Below are 19,438 nucleotides of genomic sequence, written 5' to 3'. Positions count from 1 at the left end.
GAATCTTATAACCATTAAATTAATTCCATAATAAACTTCTCATCTTGACTATGGAATTTTCAAACACTAAAATTCATAAATTTATTATTCCTCTAAGCAATGTGATACTTTAGTGCAGCCCTCTTCAAAGATTGAAGCTGGCACAGTTAAGGCAGTCTACTAACAGTGTTTAAAATTCAGCACACAGTGTTTAATCATTGAGGTGCCTGTCTCTCTGTTTGGAAAGCTGTCTTTTGACACCATCATCCTTCTAGCACTGCAGTTTCAAACACAGCATGTTTAAACACTGCAGTTCTTGCAGTTTGGGCTTTTTGGAGGTGGTAAGGGAGGAGTCCAACAGCTGTTAGCTCCAGAAACAACGCTGAAGGATGGGCAACATCCCCAAGTTGACGCGTAGCTTTACTGCATTCTGCGCTAACCTTCACAGGCTGCCAACACAATGCTTCTAAAACTACACCAGTTACATTCAAACCTGTAGAGCACTCTGTAAACCCTGCTGCTGTAATGTGCACTCCACTCATAGTGTTTCAATACAGTCTGCTGCCAAAAGCAAACTCATTTTCCTAAGGTGGGTTTTGATTTTTCATAGAAATTAATTGAGGCACACATTCAAAAAAACCCAAACCATCTCTGAATAAACCAACCAAACTTCAAGAGGCTTCACATTCTGATTTTTTTTTTCCCCTACTGACCCGAACTCAGCATTTCGAAAATATTATTCATGACTATAGCAAAAAAATTCATTCTAATTGTAGGGAAATTGTTTCCACTAGACTTTAATAAGGCTATAACAACAAAGGTGACTAGTGCTGTCTATCTACAGCTGATAAATTGGGGCACCAGAACTGACTTGAATTATTAAAAAATTCCACAGGAGGAACAAAAAATAAATAACTGCATAGTATGTGATCCCTTTTATTCACCAAAGCTGCCCATGTTTACCCCAGGTGGAAGACAGCAGAAAAGCTGCTCAGCATTCAGATGCAGGTGTGTTTAGTGCTTGCTGTAACATCCTTCCATCTTGCATGTTGCCACATTTCTTCAAATGACAATTACAGAAGTAGGGAGAAAAAAAATTAGAGAAAATAGAAAAGCGTTTTCAGACAGATCAATATTTCTCAAATTTTTCATTTCAAATATTAAAGTAAATTTATTTATAGTGAAAGTCATCAGAAGACCATTCTCCTGGATTTAAAATGTTGGTTTTTTTCTTTGGAAAAAAAAATTAGGAAAAAAGAAAAACAATACACATTACTAAAACCACAGATGCTGTGGCTTTCCTGCCTGCCCTCTCTCCTTACATATGTCCATATTGATGACAGAATCAGTTCAAATAAGTCTAATCACTATCTAAATTAACAGGGTTGTAGTCAGGGTCATCCTCTTCATCCTCCAACTCTAAATCATCCATTTCTTGGAATAAAGATTCATCAACCTCCACATTGTTTCCAGCTGTAAGGAATAGAAAGATACTTTAATTTCATGCAACAAGGAAAACATTAACAACCAAACATACAAGATTTTTTCGTATTAGTTCTTCAATGTAGGTAGCTGCTAAGTTACTTGGCTTTTATACATCAAATAGATGTAAAAAAGTAAATGCCACAGTTTATCTTTCTACAGCTGAAGTTTTTTTTCTTTGTATCAAAACTCAGTCAAGAGAAATGTCACACAGAACTTCAGAATTCATTGGGAGCAGGAAATTAACATTTACATTTGCCAGAAGCAAAGATTCTTTCTCCCCAGGACAACCAAAGCAGGAGCTCAGGACCTCACAGCTGGAATAATTACTACCATCCTAGTGAGATAAATGCACAGGGTTCATAAAATATTCCTTACACACCATATACTGACATGTATGCATCTGCTTTCAGATTTAAATTTTAGAAGCAAGATGAAGCTTTAGCTACTTTCACATTTTCTTCTGAAAGAGATGCTGCTGACCTAAGGACAAAACTCGAAGACTGCTATTTTATTTTTATGCATCAACAGTGACATCTTCTGGCCACCAAATAAAGTTTTTATTATTTCACTGGGCTTGAAGGCACCTATACAAGATAATGCCATTATCCTCTGAAAATTAGTAGGACATGCTACTGTAATATTAAAACAAAACTTAGTAACCTGTTGCATCTATGACAGAATGCAAGCAGCAATAAGAATGGGAGTTTTAATCACCAGTAGCAACAGGATTACAAATTAATACATTATTCTCAAATCATCTGGGCACAGAGCCCAGGTAGAAGTCTGTTCCTCCCTTGAGGCAGCCAAATGTGCCATCAACAAAACATCTTCAATTTAGGTATTTTGTAGGAAGACAAGATTAAATTATTCCCTGCTAAAGAAACTAAACTTCCCCATAACAAACATTTCAAGTTTATACTCATTGACATTCATCAACTTGTTTTAAATTGTTAATTGCAGAGAAGAATCTTGACCCTCTTCTGCCTGTGTTTTGTGGTACCAGTAGATAATGCAGCTGCATTAAAGAACTGTCTTACTTCAAAACTCGGGTATTTTAAACTAAGATACTAAAAAATGGTACAGCAAATTAAACAGTTATGTTACTGTGAGTATGTATGCTTTTATGTGCTTTATCTCCAACTGGTTTTCCAAGTTTAATATTTTTCTGGCCCAGGCTTACAGAATTTTCATCTGGCACCAGGTCAGTATTTTAGGTAAGGTAAGAGGCCCATCTGCAGAAACCATGAGAAAGAACTGGGTTGCACAGAAGCCAGTAACATTTGTTTTGACCTGCAAGATGTTTACTATTGGTATTGAGGTTCAGAGAAAAGATGACAAAAGTTCAAGACCTATGCTTGAAGCCAGGCAAGGCTGGCTATTAGAAAAAAAAAAAAAAAATCAGGGCTGAGTTGGGGTTTCTTTGTTTTGTTGCTGCTTTGCTTTTTTTTTTTTGCTTTTTTTTTCTGTTTTGCTCTCAGTCCAATTATTTAAATAGAAGCAATGTAAGTAAGATCACCTCAAGCACAAGGCTGCAAATAAACACACTTTATCATCTTGAAACAGTTTTGGTTTTGGGAAAAGTTAAAATTCTGTTCACTCTGCAAAGCAGTACTTCTCAGGGATTCTGATATAAGTTGTTAAGTCAGAAATACAACACAGATTTTGCTTAGGAATTTTGACCTTTTAAAGCCACTGACTTTCAGTAGTGGAATCAAATAGGAATTTACCTTCCTCCAAGAACTGGATGTCAGAGGTGTCCAGGTTGTGATCCATTTCAAACAGCTGTTTACCTAGAAATAAAATAAAAAACAATATATAAGCAAGTACAGTTCTGAAGCAACTCTCAACCCAAGGCAAAAATTAGTCAGCATGTGTATTTTAGTCTTTTCAAATCAACCAATTCTAGCAGCCTTTTCTGCTTTTAACTGCTCATTTCTGTAAGCTCCCCATTCTGTTTTTTTTTTTTCATTCATCCATGCCAACAAGTGAAATGGGTCACTGTAATGTTATTAAGAGTTTAATAATGGGGGCAGAAAAATTTACACTCCACAGCCTGTGTTCAGTCCCCATTCCTTTAGTCTTCATCTTGCACTCCACAAGAAATCCTCTATGGGAACTGGGAAGGAAATCAGCTGACTCCTCCACCTTTTTTTCATAAATTCTCCCATTCAAAAAGCAACTTGGATCTACACAAATCACCAGCTCCTACACACACACACAGAGCTGTGAAGGCAACATCACAGAAGAGTGAAGTTTTTCTGACTAGGAGGGACAGGAAGAAAAGCTCAGGACTCTTTCCACATAAATCATCTGTCTTCCATCTACATTGTTCATGCAAGCTTCCACAAGCAAGACTGCTTGGTGTCCATGGTAATACTGGAATCACGCTAATGACATCCAAGAATAAGCTTGGTTTTGGTTTTCTAAAGGGAAGCTTTCACAAACTACATTTGTATAGAGAAAAACAGACACCACATACTAACAATACTTTAAAGAACAGGAAAACTAGAAGCCTGATTTCTGTTATCTCATCCTTGCAGATTTCCAAATGCATACCCTTCAGAGAGAAATCAAGCATGTCCTCTGTCCTGTACTGCTTTTTATGAAACTTAATACCATTAAAATTTCCACCTGTCAAATTTCATCAAAACTAGCCAGAAGTGAGGAGAAAACAGAACAGTGATACAGCATGACCGCATTGGTTATGTTTTTTCAGTTAATCAAGTCAAAAGTAGATCCAGCATCACAGAGAACTAGTTCAAAGCTAAGCCATGCAGACTATGGAGCAGGATGCCAAGACTTATCTTTATCATCTGTGTAAAAATTACTTTTAGACTTGTCATTATAGGCTGATAGCATTGCAGAATTTTCACAACCAGTATTAAAACATACCACTTAGCTTATTTTTGCCTGCTTGTTCTTCTTCTTTCATCTTTTTCCTTTTTATTTCTAGAAGCTCGGCATCAAACTTGGCTTTCCAATTAAGGAAATTCTCAATGGTAACAGGAGTGCCATGAAAACGTTGCTGGAAGAACAGAAAACAAGGCTGCAAACACAACTTGCAAAGCTACAGGTGAAGATAAGCATTCTCTTAATTATTTAAATTACAACACTCCAGAAACACTGCTTGCTGAGAAGTATTCTGAGAAATTAATCCTAATCCTGAGAGTATATAAAGAACACATTCTTGTGGGTTTTGTCATGGGAGTCTCTCCTTAGAGAACTATACTGAGGTGAAAACTCTCATGGAAGAACCCTGCATACTTCTTTTGGACCTAGAGTGCAATAGTTCACAACTCCCCACTAATGCAGTGTATTTATAAGTAGGCAGCACTTCTTATCAACCCTTAAGTGCAATCTACACTCAATTACTGCCTATTAAAATACATTAATCATTTTATATTGCTGAAACAGAAAAAAAAAATTCTTTTTTCCCAGAAATTTCTTTGCCAATTTTCAGAAATATAGAGCCTTCCAAGTCCCATCACTCTCCAGCTATTTCTCAGAAAGAGAGTGAAGACTCATCAGTTGGATTTATCACAGCACAATCCACAAATGGTGAAACGATTCTACAGGAGGGCAAATCAGCACTGAAGATTCGTCCCACTGCTTCCACCCTATCCACTCAGTCTACCAAGGCAGACAGCCTTCCTCAAATCACAGAGCCCATGTGCAGCATGACATATTCTAGTCTTTTTTGCTCCCCATTCCCTCTTGCTTCCCCTTCTTCCAGCAAAAAAACTGTCTACGGCAAATCTAATTTCATTTGGGAAAAATCCCTTAGGAAGTAATGCTAGAAGGGATTGTGAACATGCAGTTAGACTCTAAAAAGACTGCTTAAGGAAAAGGGGGAAAAAAGATTACTTAAGTTCATTAAACAGTCTACGTTTCAATTAAATAATCTTTAGAATAGCTGTTCCTTTCCCACTGCAACTGAGAACTGCTCTGGCATCAAACCAATGCATTTTAAAGAAGCTGGAAGTCTTTTTCATTGAAGACATTATTTTACATACCTTCTCTTCTTCCTCTGCTTCTCTTTCTTTCTGTTTCTTCTCTTCTTCTCTTCGTGTTTTTATTTGATCCACTATTTCATTTAATTTCTCCTGTACTGCTGAGACTAGAGTGAAGATCATTACCATTCCTAAATTTTCTTCTGCCTACAACACAAAGAAGAAAACTTCAAACAGATGAACCTGAATGCATAAATATGTTCATAGAAAGCAGAATGTTGTGCAAATGCAGAGGGAGCAGTTGACACATTCTGCACCAGTCTCAAAAGCTTGCTGTAAAATCCAAATTCAACCAGCCAGTTAATCCAGTCAGTTATCCCCAAATGGATGTGCAGCAAAACACACAGACGAAATGTCTGTGATTGGGTTATTAAACATTATACATATCTTCTGAAAGGCCTTTTCATTAATAAACCAAAACCTACAGTAGAAACACAACTCTAAAATTTGAATATCATAAATCACAAGAGACAAGTCACTCAGAACCTTTCTTCTCTTGGAACAGTTTACTCCTTAATTCCATTACATGCTTCTTTTAAGTGAGACACTTCATATTATGCCATATAACATATTATGGCAATTTTAAGGCAGTGAGGACTTGTCAGAAATTCCCGAAACCAAAGAAGTGATTCCTTTTTTCCTTCACAATGCACTCTCACTGACCCTAAAGGTTGGTGAGATCCACCCTCCGAACAGTTATGTTATCAAAAAGAATCAAGAATCAATGTGGCATTTTTTAATATTTCCAAATGAAACTGAGATGGCTTATTTTCATTAATTTTATATATATATACACACACAGAGAGTTAAACAAATTCACCTTAAGCTGGGAGTGGAAAAGAGGGGAAGCCCTAGTGCAGTTCCATTTCATTATTCTACATTATTGCACACACTGAATTAGCCCTATATCTTACCTCAATGATGTCATTCACCAAACTCAAACCACAAAGTAAGTCTTTATAGTATGGAACAGGTTTCAGATCAGTAGCAGATACCTCTGAAAACAAGTGATTTGAGAGAGAAAATCTAGCCCATGTGTGAAGTGGTATCAAGCTGTAGCAAGATATTCCATCTTTCTTACCTGCTGCTCTAGCAGTTTTATTATGTCCATGACATCATTATCATCAAGATTCTCCTGTGAGACAATTTCATATAGTGGAGTTTCATCAGGGTATTTTTCTCTATAGGTAAATTTAAGGGTAGTTTGGACAGCTACAAGATAAAGAAACACATATTCTTATGGTGATAACTCTGTATAACTTTAATGGTATGTTTTCCTACTGCATCAACAGCCTAAAGATTATAGAATATAAAATATTCTTGCCTCTAAGGAACAGTCTTCTTACACAGATGTTAAAACAATGCGAACAGATCTAAACATAACCCAAGAGTTCAAAGAAATTAAGATGATAAAGTTGACACTTGCACCAACTATTAAAACCTACTCATGTCTGAAAGGTCTTTAGGAAGACTGAAAAACCTTCTGTGGTATGGCAGGTACTACAGCAGTAATCTCCCTCAGAATCTACCTGAAGCTGGAAAACAGCAAGAGTCGTAATAACAGAACTAGAGAAAATCTCAGCATATTAACACCTCAGGTTCTGTGTACCTGGGTGAAGTACCAACCTCTGTGTTGGGTTCCAGGGTTCCACACTGTGGACAAACACACTATGTCCAGTGGAAGTTATTAAGTAGAGAACTGCCTAAGAAAAATGCATTCAATCTGAAGCTGCTCAGAGTCAGGCTAACATGGAAACAAGGCAAAAGAGAATCAAGTTCCTTTTACACATCCTCCCAGAACACCAAGGAGAAGCTTTCCCTTAGTTCCAGACTCACAGTTCTCGGCAGCACAGCAGTCTGTGCAACACAGACTCTAAGCAGGGCTTATTCCTTTCAAACTAAGTAAGGCAGCATCAGTTTATTCCTTCTCTTTTAGTATCCAGAATAGCAGCTTTCAAACTTGCTTGGAGTAAGGCTTGCTTACAATATGCCCACGCAATTGTTGGTACTCAAAATACACAGGGACTTGGGACCCACAGCCTTCTGCTCTGGAACTGCTCCTTAAGGGCTGCACATTCACAGCACACAGACTCAACTCTCCCACGTAGCTGGCACACACACAGTTGCCAGAAAACAAATCCCCTCACTACATGTCTGTAAGCCACTGGAAGGATGGTGACAACCCATGCTTTTTGAAGTTACACTACAAAGCCTTTGAGATTCAGCAGAAAGCAGTCCTACAGTGACAGCATAACATTTCTGCAAACTGAACAAGGATCACCCAAATCCCTGAACTATATTTGTGAGGGAATGTTTGCTGTACCAGGCCCCTACAAGGATCTAAGTGGAGGTATACACAGCTGTTGGTGATAGAATTAGATTCAAACATGTACAGGAGAAGTTTCTGAGTAAGACATGATCAACTTACTTTCATCATTTTCTCCAGCTTCAGATGTCACAGTGATTGTGAAAGTTGTTGGCTTTTCTGACAGTACTGTTCAAAGGAAAAAAGCAAGAGTCAGGGAGAGTCCTTAAATCAATTATGCCTTCACATCAGTGAAACGGAACTTCTTAAAAGACTTATAAAGAAAGTACGGTCTTGATACAGTGTTAAGGAACTTTTAAACTTATTAAGGTAATACTTTTCAATTAACAGCTATTTTCATACAATGTGATGCCTTGGAGTCTCTCTGAATGAGACCATACATCATCAAACAATACCAAAGGGTTTCATTTTTGGAAAACTTTCCTTTCTGGAGGTTTCACTGTTCCAAAAAGTGCAAATCAAATCAAATCAAACAACTTCTGGTAGTGCACTGACTGCATGCAGAAAGCTACCAAAGCTGATTTGCTTTACTGCACTAAATGTGCCTGATGAGCATCCAGTGCACTCTTGACCGTGGACTATTTTTACAGTATGTCTGCACCTATATTTAAAACAGCCTAATGCAAGAAATGCTACTGACCAAGCAATGTACTAGAATGAAAGTGTGTGAATCAGGCAGCTAGAAGACAGACAACACAACATAGTAAGAGCTGTGACCTGCATTTCTCCCAGGCTAAAAACCTCATTGCACAATTGTGGATTGCAGACCACATACTCATGTCAGAGGTGCTCTGCATCTCTGTTACAAGCTATGCCCAAATTAGTGTACATGCTTTCAAAGTATCAACCGAGTTTTTGCCTAATTGCTAATGTACTACTATGATCTTTATTCCCTCTCCTCTCTTGGGCATAAAAGCATGAGTGAACAATAACTCTGAGTAAGCATCAGAGTAAAGGCTGTATAAAAGAATATGACTTCCATATCAGTATCAGATATCCAGCATCCACAACTATCAGAGATCAATTTATATAACTTTACATAATCTTTAAAATAAAACCGAAGACCTGAATAGATTTTCAGATTGAAGCAATAAGCAATTGTACTAGGCAAACGTTTGTGTGATGAAGTTACTGCCAACTAAGATGCTGTGGAACTCTAGGCAGAGTGCAGGAAGGAAACAGAAAATTCCCAGATTTTTCCACTGTTAATATTCTTTGGATACAGAATGCCAAAAATCATGTTGAATTAGGCAGCATTTCGATACTCCTGATTGCTTGATGGTAAATTGAAAATCCTGAAAAACTGATGAACCAATGTATCCACAACATGAAAGTTCCAGCAGTATAACGTGCTGCACCAGGGAATTAAAGCTTGCCCTTTTTTTTCACCTGCAACGAGGTAAGGCAGGTACTGGCAATAAATTTACGGAGGAAACAGCACCTTTAAGCACCCCAAAACATCCCATGCCTCACGACCGCAACAAGCTTGCTAGCGGATAGCAAAGCCGCTCGGCACACAAACCAATTCCCAGGGCTGCATCTTATGAAAGGCTTCTCCGAAGAGCATCCTTGCAGCGCAGGGGACCGGCTTGCCCACGCCGGGCTGGCTGCTGTGCCAGGGCGCTGAACGCGGCAGGGGCAGCGCCCACGGCCCGGGCCACAGGGGCCATCGAGCGCTTTGCTCTTCCCGGTCGGGGAAAGCGAGCCAACATCCCGAGCGCCCACCCGAGCCGAGCCGAGCCGCGCCGCTCGGAACCCCCGCCGGACGCGCGGCAGCCCCGCCGCGGCCTCCCGCTCCTCCCCCGCTCGCCGGCTGCCGGCGCGGCCCCGGTGCGGCCCCGCACCCGTGAACGAGTCCGGGTAGATGGACTCCAGCGCCTCCAGCTCGTTGCGCTGCTCCTCGCTGTAGTCGGTCATCGTGGCCCGCCGCCCACGGCCATGGGCCGCCCGCACCGCGACGCCGCCGCCTCCCCCTCCCGCGCCTGCGTTGTCCCGGCCCCGTCCCGGCCCTTCCTAGCATGCCTCGCGCTCGCGGTAGGCGGGAATGCCGCCTCTGGGCTGGGCTGGGCTGGGCTGCACCGACGGAGGGAGGGAGGCCGCGCACGGGGCTCCGGCCCGGCTGGTCCCCGGTGCCCGTACAGCCGCGGTGCCCTCAGCTCCAGCCGCGGTGCTCGGTCAGCTCCAGCGTTCTGCTCCGGCCAGGACGGAGCGTACCTGGCGTGCGGGAGAGATCCTGCTGGATCCCAGCCCGCGCTGCTTCCCCGCCCCTCCCGGCAGCGGCGGCCTTGGCAGAGCAGTCCCTGTGTTGCACAGGCTAGTGATGGTACGGTTCACTCTTGGACGTTCTTGCCTTGAAAATTTATAGGGATCAGCAAACTGAAGGGGATGCTCTAGGTAGTGCGAAAGGGTGCTGTGAAGGCAGCTGAATGCCATTTCTGCCAGAAATTGGAAGTTTATTAGATGCAGCTGGTGATTTGCACCTTGAAGTTAAGCAGCGCCTGCAAACTTCCCAGGAAGCGTTCACCGAGATTTCAGGAGTCCCATCGCATCGGCGGCATTGCCATGATGTGTGTGCGGAGCAGGAGTCACCAAGGCTAACGATACTGGGAGCTGCCCTGCTTTGGGGTTACCTGCTAGGACGGATTTAAGACTGACGAGGGTAAAACAACAGCAGACCCTGATGGGTACGTGGTACACAGAGTAGATGTAAGGTGCATCCCGTTCCTGGCCCCACGGCTGGCAATTTTCCAACAGACACATTTTATAAGCCCAGGGTTTCCAGAAAAGTTTTACCATGGACTTAAAGGGAATAATTTTCAAGTGAGCAAACTACAATTCTAAGTGGGTTCTTGAGCAAGATAACTCCTTTTAGTAGGCACAGTTTGACTGTTCAACTGTACCAACCCATAGAATTGTCTGTAATCATGAATTCATTTAAAAGCTGTGCCTTCACTACCAATCCATGACATGTTTCAAAGAGGAGAGGAATAAAGGGAAATATCCCAAAACATAAAATACTACAGCTGTAGTACTATGGATTAATATATGCTAACAAGGTGATAGTCTATGAGTATATTGACAGGCTGACTTCACAGTGACAGGTAGTGTTTCCACTCAGTATTTTAAATTACATACTGTTATGAAAAATACAGGGCAAATAGGACAAAATCAGAAAGCGTGAAGCCTAATTTGAAAATCAGGTGAGCAATATATAAAAATAATTTTACAGGTTACTCTTAACTGCAAATATTGCAGCATTTTATAGTAGTGCTATAAAATAATAGAAGTGGAAAGAATTCACATGGATTAAAGACCGCAGGTTTTTGTCATTCGGATCCAGACATCAGCATAGAGGTTTTCTATCAAAACCTTTGCATACACAAATCAGTTGCATGTATTCCAGATTACAGTGTTCCATCTTAAATTTAAAAAAACAGAAATATTTTTAAAATTAAACCAGAAGTTGTGTTTACTACTAGAGGTACTTTGTTTCCTGAGGAGCTCACATAAACAATGCAGCCCCATTACCTTTTATTAGGTTTGCATGGCCAGATTTTGGTAGCAGGGGCACTACAAGGGTGCTTCTGTGAGAAGCTGCCAGAAGCTTCCCCTGTGTCCTGCAGAGCCAATGCCAGCTGGCTCCAAGACCTGCTGCTCACCAAGGCCGGGCACCATCAGCAATGGTGGCAGCTCCTCTGGGATAACAGGTTTAAGAAATGAGGAAAATGACCCTGAGCAACAGAAATTGCAGCCAGAGAGAGGAGTGAGCAGAACAGCTCAGTGAGGAAGGAGTGAAGCAGGTGCTGCAGGCTCTGGAGCAGACCATGGGGAGGCAGCGTTGCCCCTGCAGGTCAGGGAGGGCCTTGGTGAAACAGATCCACCTGCAGCCCCTGGAGGAGCCCACACCAGAGCAGGTGGGTGCCTGCAGGAGGCTCTGACCCCACCAGGGGCCTGTGCTGGAGCAGATTCTTGGCAAGACCTGTGGAGAGAGGGGCTCCCACTGCAACAGGTTTGCTGGCAGGATTTGTGGCCCTGCAGGGAGCCCACCTGGAGCAGGTGGTTCCTGAAGGGCTGCACCTGGTGGAAGGGACCCACACTGGAGCAATTAACGAGGAACTGCAGCTTCTGTAAAGGACCCACACTGGAGAAGTCAGTGGAAGACTGGCCCTGGGAGGAAATACCCATGCTGGAGCAGGGGGAGAGTGTGAGGTGCTCTCCCTCCAAGGAGGAAGGAGCAGCAGAGGTGATATGTGATAAACTGACTGCAACCCCATTCACTCACACCCCCTGCACCACTGGAGGGGAGGAAGTAGAAAAATTGCAAGTGGAATTGAGCCCAGAAGAAGGAAGGTGGTGGGGAAAGGTACTTGAAGATTTAGTTCTCATTATCCCACTCTGATTTCATTGGTAATAAAATAGACTAATTTCTCCAACTGAAGTCTGTTTTGCCCTTGACAGTAATTGCTGAGTGTTCTCTCTTTGTCCTTATCTCAACCCATGATCCTTTCCTTATATTCTCTTCCACCTATCCAAATGAGGAGAAGAGGGACAGAGCAGTTCTGACTCCTGCATTTGCTAATAAAATGTACTAAATAATTTGATTTTTCCACTTAAAGCCCCTGGGGTCATTTATTAGTAGCAGATAGCATCCTATAGTGTAGCATAAGGCTTTGGAGCCCACATATTTATGTGTACATGGCAAGGCAATGCAGGAAGCATTAAAAAAACTATGGCATGCATTTCCCTCCCACTTCGAGTTAGAAACATCTGCACAGGAGGTTAGAGAGGAGATGAGTAATATCACATCATACCAAACTGACTTCACACAAAAACATCATTAAGCCTTCTTTCACAAAATTCAGTAGTTTTTAATCACAGTCATTTTCATGGGCCTAGTATATGTTTAAATTACAAGTTTACAGAGGCACAGCAAACCCTACTGTATAGACTGAGATTTTTCCCATCCTCATTTGCTATTTGTACAGTAGCCAAGCACACAAACACCTTGGAGATTTTAAAGTATTTCCGAATAGGAGACTGACCTTGATATTGCTTTCAGCCAGAATACATTTCAGCTCAGTTTGCCATATGTCAAATGTTTGTTCATACAGCTGCTATGTGTTACACACCTCCACCATGTGCCTTAGTGGGGATTTTCTCTCCTTATCAGAATTTAAAGTTCTCTCATCATTGTATCTAAACTCAGCCTTTGATGATAAAATTTCCCCACGTTTCCTGCATGCTACTGTAGCCCCAGACTTAACTAGTAGTCAGCTCAGTGTAGATTACTTTTATAACACAAAAAAAAAAAAATAGAGGAGGAGAAGTAAGTAATTTCTGCTAGGTATCACTAAGGAAAAGCTGGGTAGCTGCCCTTGCTCCATACAGAATGGACCAATTCATAGGATCCAGTCAAGGTCTACCTCTTAAAGATCCTTTTAACGGAAAGAAAGATTTCAAAGCATTTGTAAATAACTTTCTCAGTACACACTTATCCTTTCAGCACAACTATTAGAAAGCAGAGAGCTGAAGCTTGAAATAGCCCACCCTAATCTAGGCATAGATCACCACATCCCACAGGAGTCAACATGCCATTAATAAAAGCATCTGCAAGCAGGTGCTGAAGGACTACATTAACAAGATGCTCACATAATTTATACGTCAATGTAATACTGTATTGGAAAGTTCCAGTGCAGCTCAGGTCTGATACAGAGCTCGACAGGTTCCTGCTTTTCTGCAAAGTGTTGTGGGGTCTTGGATCTTCAGAGCTGTGTTATGATCCCAGGGTCCTCATCAATCCTCAGATACTTTCCACTTGCACGCTCCTTGAGTGCCCAGTCATGGAGGAGGCTGTAATCATAGTGCTCCTTATCCACTCGCTTCAGAAAGGCCAGTCCAGAAATGGCCTGCCACTCCCTGAGAGATGGGATACGAATTTCCTTTACATTCTCACTTCCTGGGACAAAGCCAAAGAACTTCCTTACATTCTGCATGGCATAGAGCCTGGAGTGCTGCTCTGTCGCCTCATCAAAGAGCTCCTGCTCATTGTGGACATAGCTGTTCCAGTATCTGAAGTGCAGGAAGCTGAGCGGGGAGAAACAGCTTGCCAGGCAGTAAGAAAGGAACACAGTGATGACCACCACAGCAATCAAAAGCCAGCCAGCCACCTTACCAAAAGAATAAAAAAGAAAATACCTGTTAGACCTGAAAATACAGTGGTAACTTTTGAGCACCAGAAAATCCATAAGATTAACTTTACTTGCTTTTCCTAAATAATACCATTAACAAGCCTGGAAAGCATCTGTTACCACCAAACCCAGTCCATGCCTACTGGAGACAGCTATGCAGTAAAATTACTTGTTCCTTTCAAGTTCAAGAAAGTTCTGTTGTGCAGATTTAAGAATATTGTTTTCTCAGCTATTATTGTTATAAGATAGGCCAAGACTATATTAGCGTATAGCCTGTTTAAAACCAGTTTTCTCTGAAGTGACAACTAATGCTTCTCCTATTATTTACCCAGTATGCAAACTTTTAGAATTGAGTCTGATCTAAACCCCAAGATCTTACATGGGTTCACACAAAACTTTCACAGCCTGAGCCTCTTAGTCGCATTTCTTCTGCTTTAATGAAGAAACTTCATACCCTCCCTGGCTCCTGAACTTCCATTTGTTGTACTTGGTATTGTTTTTCAGGATACTACACAAGGAAGATTGTGTCCTCAGGCAGCAGGTAACAAATGGGACAAGCAGATATAGTAATTTATAAAGTTCAGTTCCGCTTAAAAGAAAAGAACATGTTTCAAAAGACATGGAGATTTAGCACTCAAGGCGGAGGACACTGATCTTGTTTTATACCTGCTGAATTAGCTTAATCTCTTGCCATCAAGTTTACAGGCAACAGGAGTTACTCACTTGTGACTGGTATCGGAGGAGGAGAATCACTTCATCTCTGGCCCGGGCCAGCTCTGGAGGAACCAGCTGCCCACAGGGAAACGTGGCCAATATCCTGCTGCGCTCCTCAGCGGTGACATTGGGAGCAGCTCCATAGTAATGCACAGGGACGTACTCGCTCACAGCACAGATATAATAGGAGCCATTTATCAGGGTGACTGCAAGCCATGTGACTGGAGCAACCAGTGCCCTCCCTGTGATGCTGCACAGGACAAAGCAGAGCAGCTTGCATTTCAGCAACCAGTTTGATGACATCTCCCTCTCAAAATGAGAACCTTTACCCATAACAAGCCTCCAAGTCTGGTTGTTCAGGGCATAGCCAACAACCAGAAGGATCAGTGCAGGCACTCCTAGGAAAGCCAGCCCATAGATAAGGTTCTGTCCAACATGACAGGGACAGCTGAATGTGAAAAAAGAGAAAAGTTGCTGCCCGCCAATTGTCAATATTGCAATTATTGCATTAGCAATAACAACCTCTTTGCCTTTTAGAAAAGTTAACCACTTTGGAAGGAAAGTCATTTTAGATCCTATTCTTTACCAGATTTTTTTTATATAAGTCAATACTAGCTTTTAGTTATATTTAACTAGAGTCAATGGCAGAGCAGAATAAACGCCAACAGCTTGAAATGAATGCCACCAAGCAACACCCAAAAACCCCCTACTAATCTTTCTCCTCCCACTGATTTTCAGTGGCCTGTAAGCTGGGTTTAAGTATGCTTGCAGACATTCACTGATGTGTTTTAATTGATTCAGTAATTTATTTCAGCTGTTCTGGAAAATTGAGCTTTCAAGCTGTTGTGAGCTCTGCCAGCCCATTGCTAATTTTCTGAAATTAACAATAAATTCCCCCTACCTTTTGGATGACATGCAGTGCTATCAAACTGATGGCTAACCTGTCAGGGTTAATTGCTAAGCTAATTGTTTTCTAATCAAGAGTAATTGGAAGAAACGTGGCATAAAACTAGGAAAAAAAAAAAAGGAGTCTTCCAGCTATTCTTCATAAAAGATCATCCAAACAAATCCTTGGCAAATGGACAGATTAAAAAAAAAAGAGAGAGAATGCTTCCACTTAAAAATAAATTTATAAAATATTCCATAAGTTGCACAATGTTTGGAATCCCAGTCCTATTTGCATTTGATTTCAGTTCTGGAGCAATTCATTGTCGAAACACTAGAGTCTGAGAAGTAGCTAGATGCTGGATCATGAGGATTTTAGAGTTTCACCTCTAGGTGGGGTGTGTCTCTTTTCGTGACAGTGCTGAATGCTTCCTTTGGAAAATCGGTTGGAGTTTTTTGTTTATTTTGGTTTGGCGGGTTTTTTTTTGGGGGGGGGGGAGGGTTGTTGTTTGTTTTTTGGTTTTGTTTTTTAAATTATATATATATATAAATAAATATATATATATATATGTATATAATCTGCTATTCACAAAATGTCAAGCCAGCTGGTATTTATATAGTGTGCTTGTTCTAAGATTTCCTGCAAGTATAGTCAGTCCTATTCCATGGACACAGATAAAAATTTTTCAATTAAGCATTTCCACAGCTGGTTTCTGGATATTGGGATAGATGACCTGGGCTCTGAGCATCTCTCACAAATCAAGCCTTAAGCAGGGGTCTGAAAAATTGAAAATATTTCACTTTTGATGATTTTCTGTGGATCACACTTTTTCTATGGTCACACTATCCAGTAGTTCTATGCATTGCATAACCTAGTCTGATCTGAATGTGCAAATACTTGTGTTTCAGTACTGAAAAGTCTGACTGTCTGCCATATAAACATTCTTATCAAGAAAACAAAAAAGGTAAAATTAGCCAGAAAGTTTATGGGGAAATTTGCCTTCCCATTACAGATGTCTATCTCCAGCATGGGGGGACTTGGTTGTGTGGTATAATAGTGTCTGCACAGCCTCTTCTCTCCCCTTGCAGAGAGGGTTGCTAATAATAAATTTGATCTCAAACAGCAGTTTTAGCACCCATGGTGTCTGCTTGGATGGCAGAGACGCTCTCTCAGCTGTTGCACACAGGGATGGCATGTTACACATGCCTTGCCTGTTCACTAGGCAGGACCCTGTTCCTCCAGTGCACTGTTAGGGTGGGCACCTGCTTGTCTCGTCCCCAGTCACCATCTGGGAAGGAGGTCCTTGCTGGTAACTGCTTCTCAAACAATGTGATGCTGTTACACAAAATTAAAAGCAGTACAGAAACATGCTGAAACATCCAGCAGCACTATACCACAGCTTTTCTGGAACTTGTTGCATTCTTAGTTGTTTGGACACAGTAATAGCACAATGAAATCCCAGAGCTCTCTGAATATTGCCATTTTAAACCTTCATTTTCTTTCAGTATCACAGGATTTTCAGTAACTTTTTTTTTTTTACTGGTGACGTTATATTTGGGAAAAAAAATCTGTGAAATAAACCTAAAAAGCTATCACAAAATTATTTTAAAAGTTTTCTGTTATGCCTCAGTTAATTTTAAAATCTCTGATTCCTTCGGAGATTTCTTTTGGAACTTGTGTGTTATTTTGTTTATGAGGGAGGAAATCTTCCCCAAGCATCACTTGTTTACTCAAGAAACACGTTAGATGTGAAACTGAAGTGGTATCCAACACTGAAATATTAATAGTCAGCCTAAGGCTGTTGAATGAGGCAATTTATACAATCAATACAACAACTTTGTACTTCTGCATTTTCATTCCTTGGCATCTGCTTTCATTGCCTGCTGTAAATGATCCTGCTGGGTCATCCTATTATGGAACAAATTACAGGGTTGGATCCAATTAAGAGCTTGGGTGGCACATCAAACCTTTAAGTACTTGCCTTTGCAGAGGAACCCAGGGTCCTGAGGTAGACATTTAGGCTCTTTGTCCAATTCCAAGGAAGAGTTAGGACTGGATGCAATCCAAAATACCACTACCTGAGGTGACAGCTGGCTGGCCTGTGAGGCAAAAAGATGCTTATAGCTGACATCTCAGGCAAATAGGATCCATGAACAAACCTTAGTCATAGTTTTGCTTTTCATATTGGAGGGCTCTGTCAGCTTGAACTCACTGCCAGTAATCTCACTTATGAGAAGGAGAGATTTTTTTTAAGGAGTGAAAAGGATTTTTTTTTAAGGAGTGAAAATCATTTGTCATTTCTTTTAATACATGGTTTTTGTAATACAGATTTCACCTTCCCATACACAGCAAACTATTTTTATTCTCCTTTTTATTGAAATAAAGCAACTATGGCAGAATAGAGAGATTGGTTTCGGCTCCCTTCTCCACCTGACCTAGTAAAAACTCACTCACTCATCTCTTTCTTTCAAAAGCTCAGTTATTAATAGTGAGGGGATGTGACTGTGCTGCAAAGAAGCTGTGTTCTCCAACTTTCCTGCCATAGTTCTACCAGTTGTGCTTAGTTTCGCCACAGGGAGGATTTTGATATTTATTGGATCAATAAAAAAGACCAGGATTTTGTTATCTAATGGCCAGGCAAAATTAAGGAGGAAGAGGGAAGTGATCTTCTATTTTCCATCTGAATTTTGGAGGAGACAGAATCCTGGTCTCTCTGGTCTTGCAGATGTGTTCTCACCACACCACTGAATTAGCAGTCAAAAGGCCAATGTTCTTTAGCTCCTCTGGCTGCATTTTGAGTTTTATTTTGCATGGATGTCAAGCCCATCTGTGCACGTTAGAAAGCATGGTATAAAAGCACCTGCATGACAGGTTTCCTGTGGGAGTAGAAGGGAGCACTGCCCATGTCCTGTGAGCTGCCAGGTCACAGTCTGGATGCAGGCTGACAAGTAATTTTCATGGTCTCTTTGACCTTTGGAGAAGTTCCTGTCCCCATAACTAGGACAAGCACTGATGAAAAAAATAATAAGTTTTATGTTAAGGGAAGGATAGAAATATGTTAATGATTTTTTTTAAAGCTTACAAATTTCACTTCAGAATTCAGCTGTGTTTTATAGGCAAATTTATGAGATTTTAGGTTCCTGCAGAGAGCAGAAAGGAGGCGCTCAAATCTCAAAACACCCTCTTGAGATACATGGCCTAACCGAGGAAGTTTCTGCAGGTCAAACTGAGAGTGCTTCTCAGGCAGGGCACTACAGCAAAGTGGCAGCAATGGCATTGCTTTACTTGGAAATGTGGCGAGAGCAGCAGCCACACTGGACTCCTAGTAAAAGCACTCATGTGTGATATGAGAAACCTTTGTTCAAGTTCTTTTTTTCGCATAGCTTCAAATCCTCAACACCTACCTTCTTGGGATTTTATTTTCTGTCAGAGAAAATTTAATACAAGGTCTATCCACCTGAAAATCTGAGAGTAAACCAAAGCTTAACTCTGTATTTTACTAATTTGGACACTCACCTTTTGTGGTTATTGCATTCTTGTTTTGGTTTAAAGAATTTTTTCACTGTATTTTTTTGGGGGGGGCTTTCTATTTAGGCAATATCTAATTTATGATTTACTTCTGTGTTGCACTTATCATGTAGTTGCCTCTGCAGGTGTCAGTTTTCCCATAATAGGCAGTCCATTGCAAGAGACAGAGTGCTGGTGCATGCTTTTATGTGAGCTTTGGGATATATTTTGTATTTGGTTTTTGTTTTTTAGTTTGATGAGAATTGAGAGAACTGATGTAGTCTAATGCTCAAGCCCTGTGAAGACTCAAATTGGGGCTGAAGGCTAAACTTCTCACCTGAAA

The 19,438-nt window shown here is 41.1% G+C and overlaps 2 protein-coding genes across 2 annotated transcripts; both read right to left on the bottom strand.

The window, feature by feature from the left end:
- Window positions 1-1,128: 1,128 nt before the first annotated feature.
- RWDD1 (RWD domain containing 1) lies at window positions 1,129-9,820 on the bottom strand. The gene is made up of 7 exons (XM_064707929.1): window positions 9,645-9,820; window positions 7,903-7,968; window positions 6,556-6,686; window positions 5,478-5,621; window positions 4,357-4,489; window positions 3,192-3,254; window positions 1,129-1,452 (listed from the first exon to the last, which is right to left on the bottom strand). The coding sequence occupies exons 1-7, from the start codon at window positions 9,715-9,717 to the stop codon at window positions 1,340-1,342; spliced, it is 723 nt and encodes a 240-aa protein (XP_064563999.1). The 5' UTR covers window positions 9,718-9,820; the 3' UTR covers window positions 1,129-1,339.
- Window positions 9,821-12,647: 2,827 nt separating this feature from the next.
- On the bottom strand, window positions 12,648-15,431 carry CALHM4 (calcium homeostasis modulator family member 4). The gene is made up of 2 exons (XM_064706895.1): window positions 14,712-15,431; window positions 12,648-13,967 (listed from the first exon to the last, which is right to left on the bottom strand). The coding sequence occupies exons 1-2, from the start codon at window positions 15,267-15,269 to the stop codon at window positions 13,563-13,565; spliced, it is 963 nt and encodes a 320-aa protein (XP_064562965.1). The 5' UTR covers window positions 15,270-15,431; the 3' UTR covers window positions 12,648-13,562.
- Between the last annotated feature and the right edge of the window lie 4,007 nt (window positions 15,432-19,438).

This window comes from Zonotrichia leucophrys, chromosome 3 (genome assembly GCF_028769735.1).
Source record: "Zonotrichia leucophrys gambelii isolate GWCS_2022_RI chromosome 3, RI_Zleu_2.0, whole genome shotgun sequence".
In the NCBI taxonomy this organism is placed as follows: Eukaryota; Metazoa; Chordata; class Aves; order Passeriformes; family Passerellidae; genus Zonotrichia; species Zonotrichia leucophrys.
This window is presented reverse-complemented; position numbering and strand designations above follow the sequence as displayed.